The 15039-nt window shown below is 38.1% G+C and overlaps 1 protein-coding gene across 1 annotated transcript in view; it reads left to right on the forward strand.

Moving 5' to 3' along the window:
* Positions 1-14643, forward strand: part of eif2b3 (eukaryotic translation initiation factor 2B, subunit 3 gamma) — a 42384-nt gene extending 27741 nt beyond the window's left edge. Inside the window, exons 7-12 of the mRNA XM_084410827.1 lie at positions 1158-1288; positions 1405-1595; positions 1748-1810; positions 4889-5037; positions 11243-11346; positions 14472-14643. Of these exons, the coding sequence (XP_084266953.1) occupies positions 1158-1288; positions 1405-1595; positions 1748-1810; positions 4889-5037; positions 11243-11346; positions 14472-14524 (691 nt within the window). The 3' untranslated portion in view covers positions 14525-14643. The remainder of the gene's footprint in view (positions 1-1157; positions 1289-1404; positions 1596-1747; positions 1811-4888; positions 5038-11242; positions 11347-14471) is intronic.
* The last annotated feature ends 396 nt before the right edge of the window (positions 14644-15039 follow it).

Raw genomic sequence — 15039 nt, forward strand, 5'->3', positions numbered from 1 at the left:
TGGTGCCGTGCATGGCCTCTCTTAGGTCCTCTCCCGCTCACATACTTCAGAAAAGCGTGAGGCTTCTCTCCGCTTTGACATTTTAATTCGCTCTCCCCCTGATATAAATATCATTTCATCTAATCTGCCCCCCTCCTCTCCCCACTTTCCCTCATCAAAGTAGTTTGACTTTTTTATGCTGCCTTTTCTCTCTCTCGTTCACATTCTTTTTTTCCCCATCCATCCCTCCCTCCCTCCGTCTCGCTCTCTCTCTGTCGCCCTTGAGCCTGCAGTGCCATGGAGTACTAAAGGAGAAAATGGACATAGTAACTGTTGTTTCTCTCTCTGCATTCAGATGGAAATTCTAATCTTGCCTAAAAGAAAATAAAGAGAGAGAGGGAAAGAGAGAGACTGGTTTAAGGAGGTGGCGGAGATTTTGAATTGCTCCTCAAGCATACATGATTTTTTTTTTTTTTACAACCATGATTCAACTCTTTATACCTTCAGGAGACCAAAAATTCAATTGTTCATTAAAATAAGAACATTCATCTTTTGCAGGGTCTGTGAATGCGGTTTAATTTTGGATTTCTTTTTTTAAATAATTAATATATTAAATGAATCATCCAAATTTCCTTCCACTGGAACAACTCCGCTTTTAGCTTAATGCAAAGCATACTTTGTCTTCTATTGCCATACACTGCAATTTCAAAAATTTGGGGTCAGTAAGAGTCAATATTTATATTTTTAAAGGAATTAATACTTTGTTGTTCTTTTAAATTTCCTCAAATAATTAGAAAAAATGCATCAGTTTTCACAAAAATATTAAGCAACCCTTTTCAACATTGATAATAATCATAAATGTTTCTTGTGCACTAAATCAGCATATCAGAATGATTTCTGAAGGATCATGTGACACTGAAGACTGGAGTAATGAGGCTGAAAATTCAGCTTTGCCATCACAGCAATACATTTTTAAATATCTAAAAATTCTAAGCAGTTCTTTTAAATTGTAAATATATTTCACAAGATGCACAAGTTTTTACTGTGTTTTTGATCAAATAAAAGACGCTTCTTTAAAAGAAATAATATTATACTAAAAAATATTATTACTTTTAATAAAAAATACTAAACTGATTTAAATCTCCAAAAATGTTTTTTCTATATGCTTTTTTTTACAGGTCTGTGACTTCAATCAGAGGAGAATTAGTGCCGTATTTGGTACGTAAGCAGTTCTCCAAGTCTTTAAACTCCCCAAATGCCACAGAGGATTCAAAGAATCAAAAACAACAAGATGCTCACAACAATTTGGGTAAGCTTCCTCTTGTAATGACTTGCATTTGCACAATTCCCACTTGTCAACCCTTTTAAGTGTTAAGTGTACATAATAAACGGTGACCTTTCACAAACTCATACACGTCTTCACAGAGCTCCTCAGCACCAGTAAAGATGAGCCGCTGCTCCAACTTGCCCGGGAGAGGTCGTGTTGGAACGATCATCGTGGAGACATGAGCGAGGCCTACCATGGCGGAAAGCTACGCTGCTACGTTCACGTCATGGAGGAGGGCATGTGTTACCGTGTGAACACGCTTGCAGCTTACATAGAAGCCAATCGTGTGGTGAGTACAAGCCGAAAGAACTGTTTTAATGGCACAGTTTTCATTAAATCTGTAAATAAGTTTATTTGTCCACAGTTAGAACAGTTGTTTGAGACAATGGTTCAGGTGTAATGGCTGCATTGAATTGTGGGATGGTTTCCCTTATCCCATAGGTTCCAAAGCTATTTGAGGACCCTTCAATCCATCCGACTGCTGTGGTCACAGAACGCTCTTTGGTGAGTCCCATAGCCACGCCACTAATATGTTGGCTGTGTACAGTAGGATTAAAAATGCATATTTTATAATATACCTCATTAAATTCTATTAAAGTAACATTCTGCTATTGGAATAGAGTGCAGCAGCACCAAAAAAAAAACTAACTTAAAAAAAAAAATCAGACAAAAAGGACTGTGTACTTAACAGCTTTATTGAGGGAAAGAGCTACAATCCCATGAAGCGTTGCGAACAGCATAATCTAATTAAGACCATTGGAGAAATATAAAACTACTCATTTACAAATGTTGGTTATGAATATAAAAACAATATATTTTAGGTTTATTGCAAAATTGCATGTATGCATATAAAATATTAGGGATGGGCATTTCAAGCAAAAATAATATTCGAAGATTGCTGGTATTATTCGATTATTATTCGAAAATTGCACCCCTCCCCCACATGCATGCACACATGCATGTATAGGCTACACACCAGAGCATGTGAGCGGAGCGGAGCACAAGCGCTGTGACGCTTAAAAATAACATAAGTTTCATATTTATGTTTATATAATATAATGTTTTTTTTTTTTTTTTTTTTATCTATGTTGTTTATATGAAAAGGGAACCGCATGAGATGAGTAAGATAGGATCATAAGATGCCCAATATATCGGGAGACATTTGGAGTGGGTCAGGCATGATTTTGACCACTTAATTAAGTTTTGTTTTGTAGAAAGCCTTTCTTGAAAATTTCGTTTTGTATAAATTGTATCTTAATTTTAATCATTGCCTGGATTTAATAAATAAGAAGCAAATATAGCAGACAATATTATCAGGACATGGAGGCACCGGCACGATCACTTGCATTGCACGTGAACTAGAGCTTGTCTCATAAATGAAACTCTCTGGCTATAATTCGTATGAAGTGTGCATTTCTCTCTATAGGCGCGTTCACTACTGCGAAGATGGCGAGTCAGCATTGTCAACTTTATCTTTACAGCCAACACTGACACAGAAAACACTAGTTTATTAATAAACAATTAAAATGTCTCATGCATAGTCATTACTTTTGCCGGTTCTTTGTGGCAAGTTTTATGTGTGCGCTTGATGCGGAATAGGCAATATATTACGAAAACGCTCATTATGGTTTAGTATTCTCTTGATGTCCTATTAATGGCTTAAATGAACAACTACTAGTCGACTAGAAAAAACTTTAGTCGTGCACAGGCAGCCCTACCTATTTCACATATTTTCGAACTAGCATGTCACAAAGGGCATTCTGGGTTGAGTGAGCGGAATCTTCAGAAAGGCGCTCTCCGCTCTGGATGAAATATTACCACTCCGCTCACATGCTCTGGTGTAAGACAAAATCTTCTTCTGTTGTCTGAGAGTTGATTGACATCTTTTAGATGCGTTATTGGCAGCGGTTACATGAACGTGTCACCACCGCATCAGAACCGAAAACATGGGGATTTTTTTAAAGACAATAATTGTACAACCTATAAAAAATTATATATAAATATTTTATAATAAAATCAACTAATCGAATATTCGAAAATCGTGACTCATCCCTTTCATTTCCCTCTATATATATATATATATATATATATATATACACTCACCTAAAGGATTATTAGGAACACCATGCCAATACTGTGTTTGACCCCCTTTCGCCTTCAGAACTGCCTTAATTCTACGTGGCATTGATTCAACAAGGTGCTGAAAGCATTCTTTAGAAATGTTGGCCCATATTGATAGGATAGCATCTTGCAGTTGATGGAGATTTGTGGGATGCACATCCAGGGCACGAAGCTCCCGTTCCACCACATCCCAAAGATGCTCTATTGGGTTGAGATCTGGTTACTGTGGGGGGCATTTTAGTACAGTGAACTCATTGTCATGTTCAAGAAACCAATTTGAAATGATTCGAGCTTTCTGACATGGTGCATTATCCTGCTGGAAGTAGCCATCAGAGGATGGGTACATGGTGGTCATAAAGGGATGGACATGGTCAGAAACAATGCTCAGGTAGGCCGTGGCATTTAAACGATGCCCAATTGGCACTAAGGGGCCTAAAGTGTGCCAAGAAAACATCCCCCACACCATTACACCACCACCACCAGCCTGCACAGTGGTAACAAGGCATGATGGATCCATGTTCTCATTCTGTTTATGAATGACCCCGGTGGGGTCTTCTGCTGTTGTAGCCCATCCGCCTCAAGGTTGTGCGTGTTGTGGCTTCACAAATGCTTTGCTGCATACCTCGGTTGTAACGAGTGGTTATTTCGGTCAAAGTTGCTCTTCTATCAGCTTGAATCAGTCGGCCCATTCTCCTCTGACCTCTAGCATCAACAAGGCATTTTCGCCCACAGGACTGCCGCATACTGGATGTTTTTCCCTTTTCACACCATTCTTTGTAAACCCTAGAAATGGTTGTGCGTGAAAATCCCAGTAACTGAGCAGATTGTGAAATACTCAGACCGGCCCGTCTGGCACCAACAACCATGCCACGCTCAAAATTGCTTAAATCACCTTTCTTTCCCATTCTGACATTCAGTTTGGAGTTCAGGAGATTGTCTTGACCAGGACCACACCCCTAAATGCATTGAAGCAACTGCCATGTGATTGGTTGATTAGTTAATTGCATTAATGAGAAATTGAACAGGTGTTCCTAATAATCCTTTAGGTGAGTGTATATATATATATACACACACACACAGACACACAGACATTTAAGTATTTTGAGAGCATAGAAAGATCGTCTTGGTTTTAGTCATTAGCAGTGCTACATAGTGTTACATAGAGGCCATTTGTGGGAGTGGGCGGAGCTAAAGGACTTTTTTGGTGCTTGTTTTTTTTTTTATGTAGTTTTTCCACCAGGAATTCTGCTGTTAAATACAGTTATTTTAAGAAATAAGTTGAAATAATGCTGGCTGACTGCTTCAGCAGAAGCAAATACCATGGAATGTACACCTTGTAGCTCACAGTAGGTCTGTCTTTAAAGGTTTATAAGATATTGAATAGAGTTTTTACTTCCGGAACCAGGCTGTTGCACTCCATACATTACTCCTAAAATAAAGTTATGCTGTCTCTTTTATTAGGTTGGAAGTGACAGCATTATTGGGCCATCTTGTCAGATATTAGACAAGACATCAATCAAGCGTTCAAATGTTGGCACATCAACCACGATCAAGGAGAAGGTGAAAATCATCAACTCCATCATCATGAATGGAGTCACTATTGAAGAAGGGTAAGTGATTCTGACTGTTTGTGAGAATATGATGCAGAAAAGGCCTCTTTATGGGTAATTTATTTTTTAAATCAAACCCAGACAGGATGTTTAACAAAAGTAACGTTGTTTGCTTTCTTTGAATGGTAAAATGTAATAATATTTGAAAACATAGACCTACTAATAAACTAAATAAATTAAATAAATAACTAAATTATGTTGCTGCAATAAAAATGATGTCATGTATATTGCAGAGACTTCTGGGAAAATGTTTTGAATGAAGAGTCAATTAATTTTCCATTATCTTTATCCAGTGATCACAACTGACTGTAAGAGTAATATGGAGATTAATGGGAAACTTGAACATGATCTGAATTACATTATTTGCTTAAATCAATCAGACTTCAGACGGAGTCTATTCACGAGATTGGTATATCATTCTTAAATTTAGATAAAGTAAAACGTATATTGCCATTCAAAAGTTTGGGGTTGAAAAGATTCTTGTATCCAGTCTTTAGTGCCACATGATCTTTTAGAAATCTTTCTAATATGCTGATTTTTTTTAAATATAATTTTTTTGTAACAATGCAACAATTGTAACAATTTAATCCATACATGTAAAAAAAAAAAAAAAAAAAAAAGACTGACCCCAAACATTTTAAAAGTAGTGTACATAGTGCACAAAGCTTTTGCAATTTAATACACCCCTGTGTTGTCCTGTACCATCCACAGTCTAGGATGACAAACAGATTGTCTGTCTCGAGCATATTTAGTGGTCTGGATGAGATGTAGAAACCAGCATGTAGAAACAAAAGTTCAGATTTTGTCAGTTAAGTTAAAAGTGGGCTTGACGTAGAATTAATGCGCAGAGAGTCTGACCCGCTTCTGCCTGCGGGTGGTGTTGGGGTGGATGCTGCTGCTTTTTGTTGTGTTGAGAAAAAGCAGAAACTAGCGTTGTCAGCCCCCTAAAGGTGTTCGCTGACCCTGAACAGTCCCCCCCGTACAACAAATTAACAGAAAAGTGATGAATGTAGATGTAATGATTCCCAAAGAAACAAGTGTCTCGCTGCAAGTGTTACATGCTCGCGAGTAAAAGAAGCCTCAGCAAACATTCACATCTCGCTAAACCCGGCCGACTCTTGTTCAAGGGTTTTACTCGCATGCTTCTTTTCTGAGATCATAGACTTGTGAATGAACAATGGAATTTTTTCTTTGCACTCCACTTTTTTTCGCCCAAAACAATTTAGATTTAAGCTGATTTGGGTTAATGGCGATCTCACTTGCCATTGAACACAAACTGTCCCAAATCAGGACCCTGTTAGGTAGAGACAGAAGGGAAGAGCTTTGGTTTAAACCACTTTTTTAACGTGGGGGTGGGGGGGGTCTGGGAGCCAATGTGGCGGCCCTCGTGTACAAATTAGCCTGTGCATGAAGAGCAGAGAGAAAGAATATAGAGAAAGATAGAGGAAGGAAAGAAAGGAACAGCAACTCTTTCAAAACATAAAAAAGTAAGAAGGGATTAGGAAATCCCTGGCATTTAAAAGCGCCACTTGCATTTTTCGGCCCTTTGTTTGCATGTAGGAGTGGTTGTTTACAAAGCTCGGGAGGTCGGGTTAATGGGGGGGCTGATGGTGGCTTGTGTGGGTGGAAGGCGAGGAGGGGGGTCACAGCAAGGAGGAGCATAGTGTCAGTAATTAGTGGTATTTCAGCAACTACATCTTTGGTGGTCTCTCTGTTCAAAACTCCAATCCTTGTAATCTCCCATCTACCCCCTCTGTCACACCCGCTCCCTCTCTTTCTTCAAACCTCGCTCGCTCGCTCTCGGTCTTGTACACACCCGTGCACCTGAATAGAGCGCCCTGTGTAGCTGCCAATAGAAACCTGCCTCCGTCAGCTACAACACGGCCGCACTGTCCGACGCTCCTTGATCTGGAAAACGGGACGCCCTGTCCGCTGTCCCTGTTCCGTGAGGCAAAAATCTTGGAGTATGTTGAATAAAAAGTTGTGGTTGAAATTTTTGCATTGCTTTATGGTTGGGGGGAGAGTGTGAAATGGCACTTCCTGTAGGTCCTGTGACATTCGGACGCTGAACCGCAGAAAGTAGCACTAAAACGCTTTTGTACGTCAGACGACGATGTTGTTTTTAATATATATGCTAATGCCGCCTAAAGGAAAATAAACCAAGCCTGGTGAAAACATTGAGGTATCAGGTTTCAGATTGGCGTGGTGGTGATGCGGAGGGAGATGTAATAGGGTCGGGTGAGGAAAGGACAAGACCCTCAGCTGTGCAATTAGCAAAAAGACATGAAAGCTGAACACTCGTGGTAAATATGCTTCACCGCAAGAGAGTGCAGAAAAAGTTAAGAGTTGGCCCAGGCAAACCAAGTAAACATAAAACTGTGCAAATAAAGTTTTATGGTGCCAAAGCGATCCCAGGAAAATATTATTCTTTGTTTGGTGTAAACAGAAAGCAGCACAGGGGTGTGTGTGTGTGTGTGTCCATCCAAGTACACTCAGTTCAAAGCCTAGCTCCCAAGCACTTTGCTGTCTACAACTCATACACAAATATCAGCCCTTCAACTTGCTCAAAGTTTTTTTTTTAAGAAGCCATGTTACATATAAGCACTGTCAGTGGTTCTTTACTAATGCACGTCCTGTATTATTGTTTATGTAGAAAAGTATTTACTGCTTGATATCTAGTGTTAGAGATGGAGAAGTTTACACAAGATGTGTTCTTTAGTTCAAAAACTGCTAGATGGAGTGCAGTGCAATGGAGTACAACAGATCTCGATACCCCTCTAAAATTTGGACTTAAGGGGCGGTCACACTATGCTTTTCATTCCATTGACTTCCATTCATACTCATACGAATGCTGGAGAGAAACGCAAGCTCATGTGCAGATATTTCACAGGTTTCGTTTACTCTAGCCTGCGAATTCTTACTATCAATAAGTCACGGCATGCAGCGTTGCAGGAAAGTGGAGTAGATTGTATGATCTTACATTTTGGATTTGATATTATATTTGTTATGCGTTGAATTTGTATTTAAAAAGACACTCTGCAGTGCATGACGTCATATCACGGCCGTTGCAGTGTCCGAAGAGGTTTCGTAACTTTCGTATGCTCAAAGTCTGGTGTGACCGTGGCTTTAGACATCTCTTAAGACTTTTCAGATGTTGTTTTGTTTTGATGCATATGTGCATAAACCAACAGTTAAAGCCAACAAAAATGACTTTCTAAACAAATGTTCCTCGTCATATTGTGAATGATTCATTGGTCCGTGTTATTCCAAAGAAATCACTGTAATATTTAATCAAAATGTAATAACTTGCTCTTCCTCTGAGACAACGTTCGTTTTGCGCAAATAGCTATATAGCCATTGTTTTAGCAAACATTCGGTCTGGTTCCATTCTGGTATGTAGTGTCCACATTTCATCATTCATGGTCCACCCTACATGACTTCTTGTTGAATATTCTAAATGATGGAATTTAAATGGGTTATTGACAGTGAATTGGAAAGCCAGAAGTCAAAACTATGTGAACAGCCTCATAAGAATGGTTTGGTTAGGACTGGTGGTCAGGCGATTATGGACCTTGTAATATCCAGTCAGTGGCTGAATGGTAAAATATAAAACGTAAATGGTCATTTATTTGAACACAAACACTTTTGTTAACTCGCTAAGTAGAAGTGGATATTAACCAGTATAACAGTCTCAAAATGTAGTTTGGACATTTATATAATGTGTATGTGTATAGTGTGTATGTATGCATGCACTTGTGTGTGTATATATGTTTATATATATATCACACCCTTTTGTGCGATTAATTGCATACTTATCGTGAAATCAAGCAAATATCTTTTATCTTGTTTAACATGTTTATTTTGTCATCATTTGCTATATCACGTTAAGTAAACTATCAGGTTGAAGGATGATTCTCACAAAGCTGTATTTTCTGCAAGGCAAATTTAGGTGTCTTTCCAAAAAAGGACAATTGGAGACTCCAAAAGGACACCAAATCACCAAATGATATAAGGAGTCCATATAATTCATACATTTATGCATACCATGAAAAAAAAAACATTGTAGAACAAAACTTTTCAAAATTCAGTGTGCAGTATGTGTAAGAGCTTGTTTAGAGCTTGTTTACATTTTAGACTTGTCAAGTTGTGATACTGAGCAGAACCACATGGAGAGGCCAAAAAACAAACCTAAACGAACCGCATTGACCTGACTGCATTACATGTCTACTAAAGCACACAGATCCATTCACAATTATGAAACACTGCAACATACACATGACAGATAAAATTATGATCCTGAATATGAGTGGAAACAATGTACTGAAATGTGTCTGTGCATAAATACAGTTTGCGATCAGTGCGTCGAGAGCACACGTAGTTTATTTGCGCATCAATATAACGGACTCACACGTGCTTACTCCACAAATGAATGAATAGTCAGTAATTAAATAGAAATCATTATTATTAATATATAATTATATTATATAATAACTTTCCCAGAGTTTAGCAGCTTAAAATGATCTGATCGCAAACAGAGAAGTGAAATTGGGTTAAAGGGAAATTTCCACCTAGCAGGGTCACAGGCTCTTGCACCATTGTAGATGCTCAGTGTGATAAACTCCCGACTTCAAAGATCATCTGACTGCGTGACGCAGCTTCATGTACTTCTGTCATTTATTTGCGGAATTTGCGTAAAATTATTTTAACACATTAAGGATTTTGAATTAATCGCATGCAATAACATTGACAGTCCTATCAATACATATCAATATATGTATGTGTGTATATGTATGTATATGTGCGTATATAAAAAATGCATCCTTGTTATAAAAGTAAACAAACGTAATATATCTTTAAACAACTTAAATAAAATAAAAAATATATATATTTTTTTTTTAGAGAAATAATACTTGTTTATTTTTATAGCAAGTATATGCATTAAATTGATAAAAACTGATAGTAAAGACTAGGGATGGGAACAACACGGGATTTGGGAAATCGACTGTCGAGGCCCATGTGTCGACTTTTTGTCGGATTGTCGGCCTTTTTTTTTCTTTTCTTTTTTAAAGAGCAGCAGCAATGCGGAGGGTGGAAAATATTCTACATCAGGGTCCGAAATTAACACCCGCCAAGAGCCAAATGCGGGTAGATTTTCTGTTTGGCGAGTAAATCTCAAAAGGCTATCCGCCACACTGGCGGGTGAATGTTCATAACAAAATATGAAATTTTAAGCGCGCACGCACGAGCAGAGAGAGAGAGCGAGTCCCGGCCGCGCGCGCGCGCACTCACCATTCAGAGCGGTCAAGCTTCCCCGTACTTTTTGACAAGCGTACTTGACAGGGCGGCCAGAGCTTCTTTGCAGCTCAAGTCGGCGGCGGTGTGTACGTACCTACAGTTAACGCTCTTTCTGTTGACGGCGCTGAGGAAAAAGCTCCCGCAACTGTAAGAAGCTGTCGCCGCCCATTTCCGCTGCTGCTTCTGTTTACACACCATGGTCGTTCTTTTCTCGAGAAAAGGAGTTTTCTCGAGAAAAGGAGTTTTCTCATAGCGTTTGCAACGCAAACCTTCAGGGAACCGAGGTTAAAGTAACCGAGGAAATGTAATAAATTAAAAGGCAAAAAAAAAAAAAAAATGCAATTTGGAAATCCCACAAGCCCCGCCCCCTCGACATGTCGACACTCTATTTTTTTTGTCGAGTGGAGCATGTGTCGAATGTCGGTCGTTTTGTCGAGAAAAAGTCCCATCCCTAGTAAAGACTAAATATTTCTATTTCAAATAAATGCTGTTCTTATCAAAGAATACTGAAAAAAATGGATCAGTTTCCACAAAAAAAGATCTGCACAACTGCAACATTGATGATGATAATAATAAGAAATGTTTCATAAGAAATTCTAATGGATCATGTGACACTGAAGACTGGAGTAATGATTCTGAAAACTCCGCTTCGCATCACAGAAATAAATTACATTTTAAAATGTATTAAAAATAGAAAACAGTTATTTTAATTTGTTATAATATTTAAAAAAAATATATATATATATATTTTTTTTTTTACTGTATTTTTGATCAAATAAATGCAGCCTTGGTTAGCATGAGAAACTTTTCAAAAACATGAAAAAATCGTACTGACCCTTAAAACTTTTGAACAGTAGTGTGTGTGTTTGTTGTATGGACATTGAAATGACACTCCTTCTCTTCCCCGCAGGTGTAACATTCAAGGTAGCGTGATCTGCAACAACGCAGTGATTGGCCGCGGAGCCGACATCAAGTACTGTCTCGTGGGGAGCGGCCAGCGCGTAGAGCCAGAGGGTGAGAACGCTGCGGTCCAGCGCTCGACGCGTTACACTACACGCACAAAAACACACACTCTAAACTTCTGTAGTTCCGCTGTGTTCATGTTAAATCCAGCCTTTTGTGTTTGTGTTTATGTGTGCACTCTCACGCCCATGTCTGCCTTTTCGTTTGTGTGATCTTGTGTGTGTATGCGCGTTTTAATCTGTTTTAATAGCGTATTAAAACCTAAGCTTGTGTGTACAATTGAGCTTTATTTTTTAATATGCTTAATCCTCGCAGTCTTAGATCACTGCGAGGTTTGTGTGCGTCTATTTGTGTGTGTGTGTGTGTGTGTGTGGCTTCAGGCTCTTGTATTCCGGGTGGTCCGCGCCTGGTCTCTAACCTCTCCATCAATGACAGTGCCTTAAGGCGGCCCTAAGATGTCCAGAGGCTGCACAGTCTAATTGACTGAACAACAGGGTGTTGCTGCCTCGACTGACCCGCTCTAACCCCTCCCCTGAAACGTTTCTACATCTCCATCCCCCACCCTTCCATCATCACTCTCGAGCAGGACTCGATTAGTTGGCCATAACCTCTAAAAATGCTTAGGCTTATTGAAGTGCTCCCAGAAATCCCAAATTACAAGCTAGACCCCCTGTACTTCCCCCGACACACACCCGCCCTTAGGCTTCAGCGTTTTAAGCGCAGCGAGAAACCACGATTCAAAGTTATCCCAGAAAAACCCAGTGCAGAGGTTAATGTAACCTATTATTTAAAAAGCATTGCTTATAATAACTGCAATAAATTCTCTCCAGTAGCTGAGGTTGACACTCGCTTCTTTGTACACGCGTTAAGTCAAAGAAAGAAATTAAGTCCATTAAAGAGTTGCTGCTTGTTTTTGATGTGTCTACCCTTTTGAAATAAAAAGGCTGATTTTCCTTTGAGGTTGAGCTAGAAAATTGAAAGGTTATAGAGTAGAGCTTAAATGTTATGGTAGCTGCTATTCAGAGGGTGTAATGTTTAAAATTAAAAACTATTTGGAAGCAAAATTGATATCAGAGACTTTGTAGAGCCTACAGTGTGATCGTCTATGAGCTGTTTTTAAGAATGATTTACTGTATCAACAATGTCAGTCTAACTAGGCCAATATTGGGAGGAGACAATGTCAAGTTCCGCCCCCCTCCCAATTCAAACAGTGGGCTTTTTTCTATGACGGATTACAAAAGTGCTTAGCAGTTGAATCTTAAGAAAACTTCCAAGAAACGTATGTCATATTTCACCCTAAAATCAAGAGAAATGATATATTACATTAGGAAAAACATAATTTTAGTACATGCATTTAATAATCAAAATAGTGTAATTATTTATTTTTTATTACATTCGTTGTTAATGTGCAGTTTTTATTTATGTATTTATTTTAATTTTGGGATTTTAAACATATATTTACACAACAGTATTTTACATTACAGTATTTTTCCTCTCATGCTCACCAAGGCTGTATTTATTTGATAAAAAATACAGTAAAACAATTTACAATTTAATATGCTGATTTGGTGTGCTCAAGAAACATGTCTTAATTCTCATTGTTTAATATTTTTTAGCATCGTTTAGCATTTATTTGAATTAGAAATCTTAGCAAAAATATTTATAATGTTTCTAATGGTTTAAATTTCTAATTTTTCTGTCACTTTTGTCACAATTTAATGCATCCTTGCTGAAAAAAAAAAAATCTTACTGACCCAAAAACAGTTCTGCATACAGTACACTATACTGTCCAAAGGTTATGTTCATTTATTATTATTATTATTTTGTGTGAAGTATTACACACAGTTCTTAAATGATGTTTACAATTTTTTCATCTGAAAAAGAATAGCCCATACTGTTTAAGTTGGATTGGTCTGTCTCTGATTTTGGCATAATCAATAAAAAAGTGCTAATATTGGTCAGTACCTGCACATTTCCACATGAGATCCGCCAGTTTTCAGTGGACATTTTATTGTAACGTCTGATTACATTTAGAGCATATGCAATTCTAGATTAAGAGCTTTTGAATGAAAACTTATATTACAGACAAATCCATGTAGATTTATCCATCAAAAGTATTGTCAGCTAGAACATAAAAATTGTCAGATTTGTATTCACTTGTAGTTTATATGTTCCTCCCACATTGGACTCTGGTACACTTGTAACCTTTTTAAACAGTTGCTGAGTGATTAGACGACTCTTAGTAGACTTTATAGCTGTTCCACTATGGTGGTCTAATACAGTCAGCTTCACACACACTCTCTCTTTCTCTTCCATCTCAATGTCTTTCTCTCATTCAGTCTCTCTCTTTCTGTTCCCGTCCTGTTTACCACTACTGGCTGTTCGCGTGTGTTAGCCACAAAGGAGTGATAGACATCTCATAAACTCTAGCCGAACACTTTCTCTATAAGGTCCTGTGTTCCCAGCATCCTTGTCCTTAGGGGATTGAGCGTGTTGGGTTATGGCTGCTAAAAGCATCACAGGTCCTGGAGACGGGGTTGTACGGCCAAGACCACCCGGCCTGCCGCTTGGCACCGTGTTGTAAGGTGCAATAGATTTGCAGGTGCTACGGAGGCTGATGACATGTACCTTTCCTCAGACTGTTTAGACTCCCTTGTTCCAGCCTTCTGTCTTTGTGTTCGTCCCTCTCGCTCGCTCTCTCTCTCTCTCTCTCTCTCTCTGGCATAGCACGCTCTATTTGTCTTTCCCCAAACTCAGAACACAAAAAGAGTCTTTTGTGCAGATTCCTTCACACTAAAATATGTCTTTATATGGATCATTAATCTTGCTCTCAAACGTTTAGTTTGGAATAGCCACATTCGGCAAGAGGATATCATCCTTCCTAAGCGAGTGTGTATAAGCCTGACACGTTTGTAAACTGTTTGCTTGTCAGTATGTGATGGAATGGCCCACAAAGGTAAACTGTAGATATAAAAAATTTTTTTTTTATTGTTGTTTAAACTTGTTTTCCTGTCTTTTGGTTCATTAAACCAGTCATCATATCAATACAATGCTGAAGCGACTCGTTTGAATTAAAGCAGAGTTTTGAATCTGAACAGAACACACAGCTCATCTCCTTTGAGGCACGGCGGATGCCTGACAACTCACTCTGAGAATCTTGTTCTGTCCCCTCACAGCTGAAAGAACCAATGAGGTCATCGTTGGATCAGACCAACTCATGGAGATCTAGAACCCTGGAGATCGATCACAGGCCCGAAAACGCCCAGAGCAACCTGCTTCCATGTGCATAACCCCTGCACAGGATCCATTTTTTATATGTCCAAATAAAAATGGATTTATTTATCTCAACACTTCTGTTTTTGTTTTTTTGTTTTTCTCTCACCAGTTTGGTATGTGCAGTCGCTTACAAAAAGTACCATTTGAATTTATACCATTTTAAAAGTGTTAAAATTAAAATAATGCAATCAATTTAATGTGTTATTATTATTATTATTGTTGTTGTTGTTGTTTATTATTATTATTATTATTATTATTATTAAAATTAAATTGTTAATATTATTAAAATGTAATTGATGTTAATAATTATTATTTTTAAATTAATTTAGTATTGTTGTGGTTGTTATTAGTGCTGATGTTAATTATAATAATAAATACACTTAACTTAATCATATTATTAAAATATAAGAAATATTTTATAAGTAATGATAAAATAAACAACTGGCACAATAAGGATTTATTGTGGTT

Source organism: Rutilus rutilus (assembly GCF_951802725.1).
Source record: "Rutilus rutilus genome assembly, chromosome: 6".
Lineage (NCBI taxonomy): Eukaryota > Metazoa > Chordata > Actinopteri > Cypriniformes > Leuciscidae > Rutilus > Rutilus rutilus.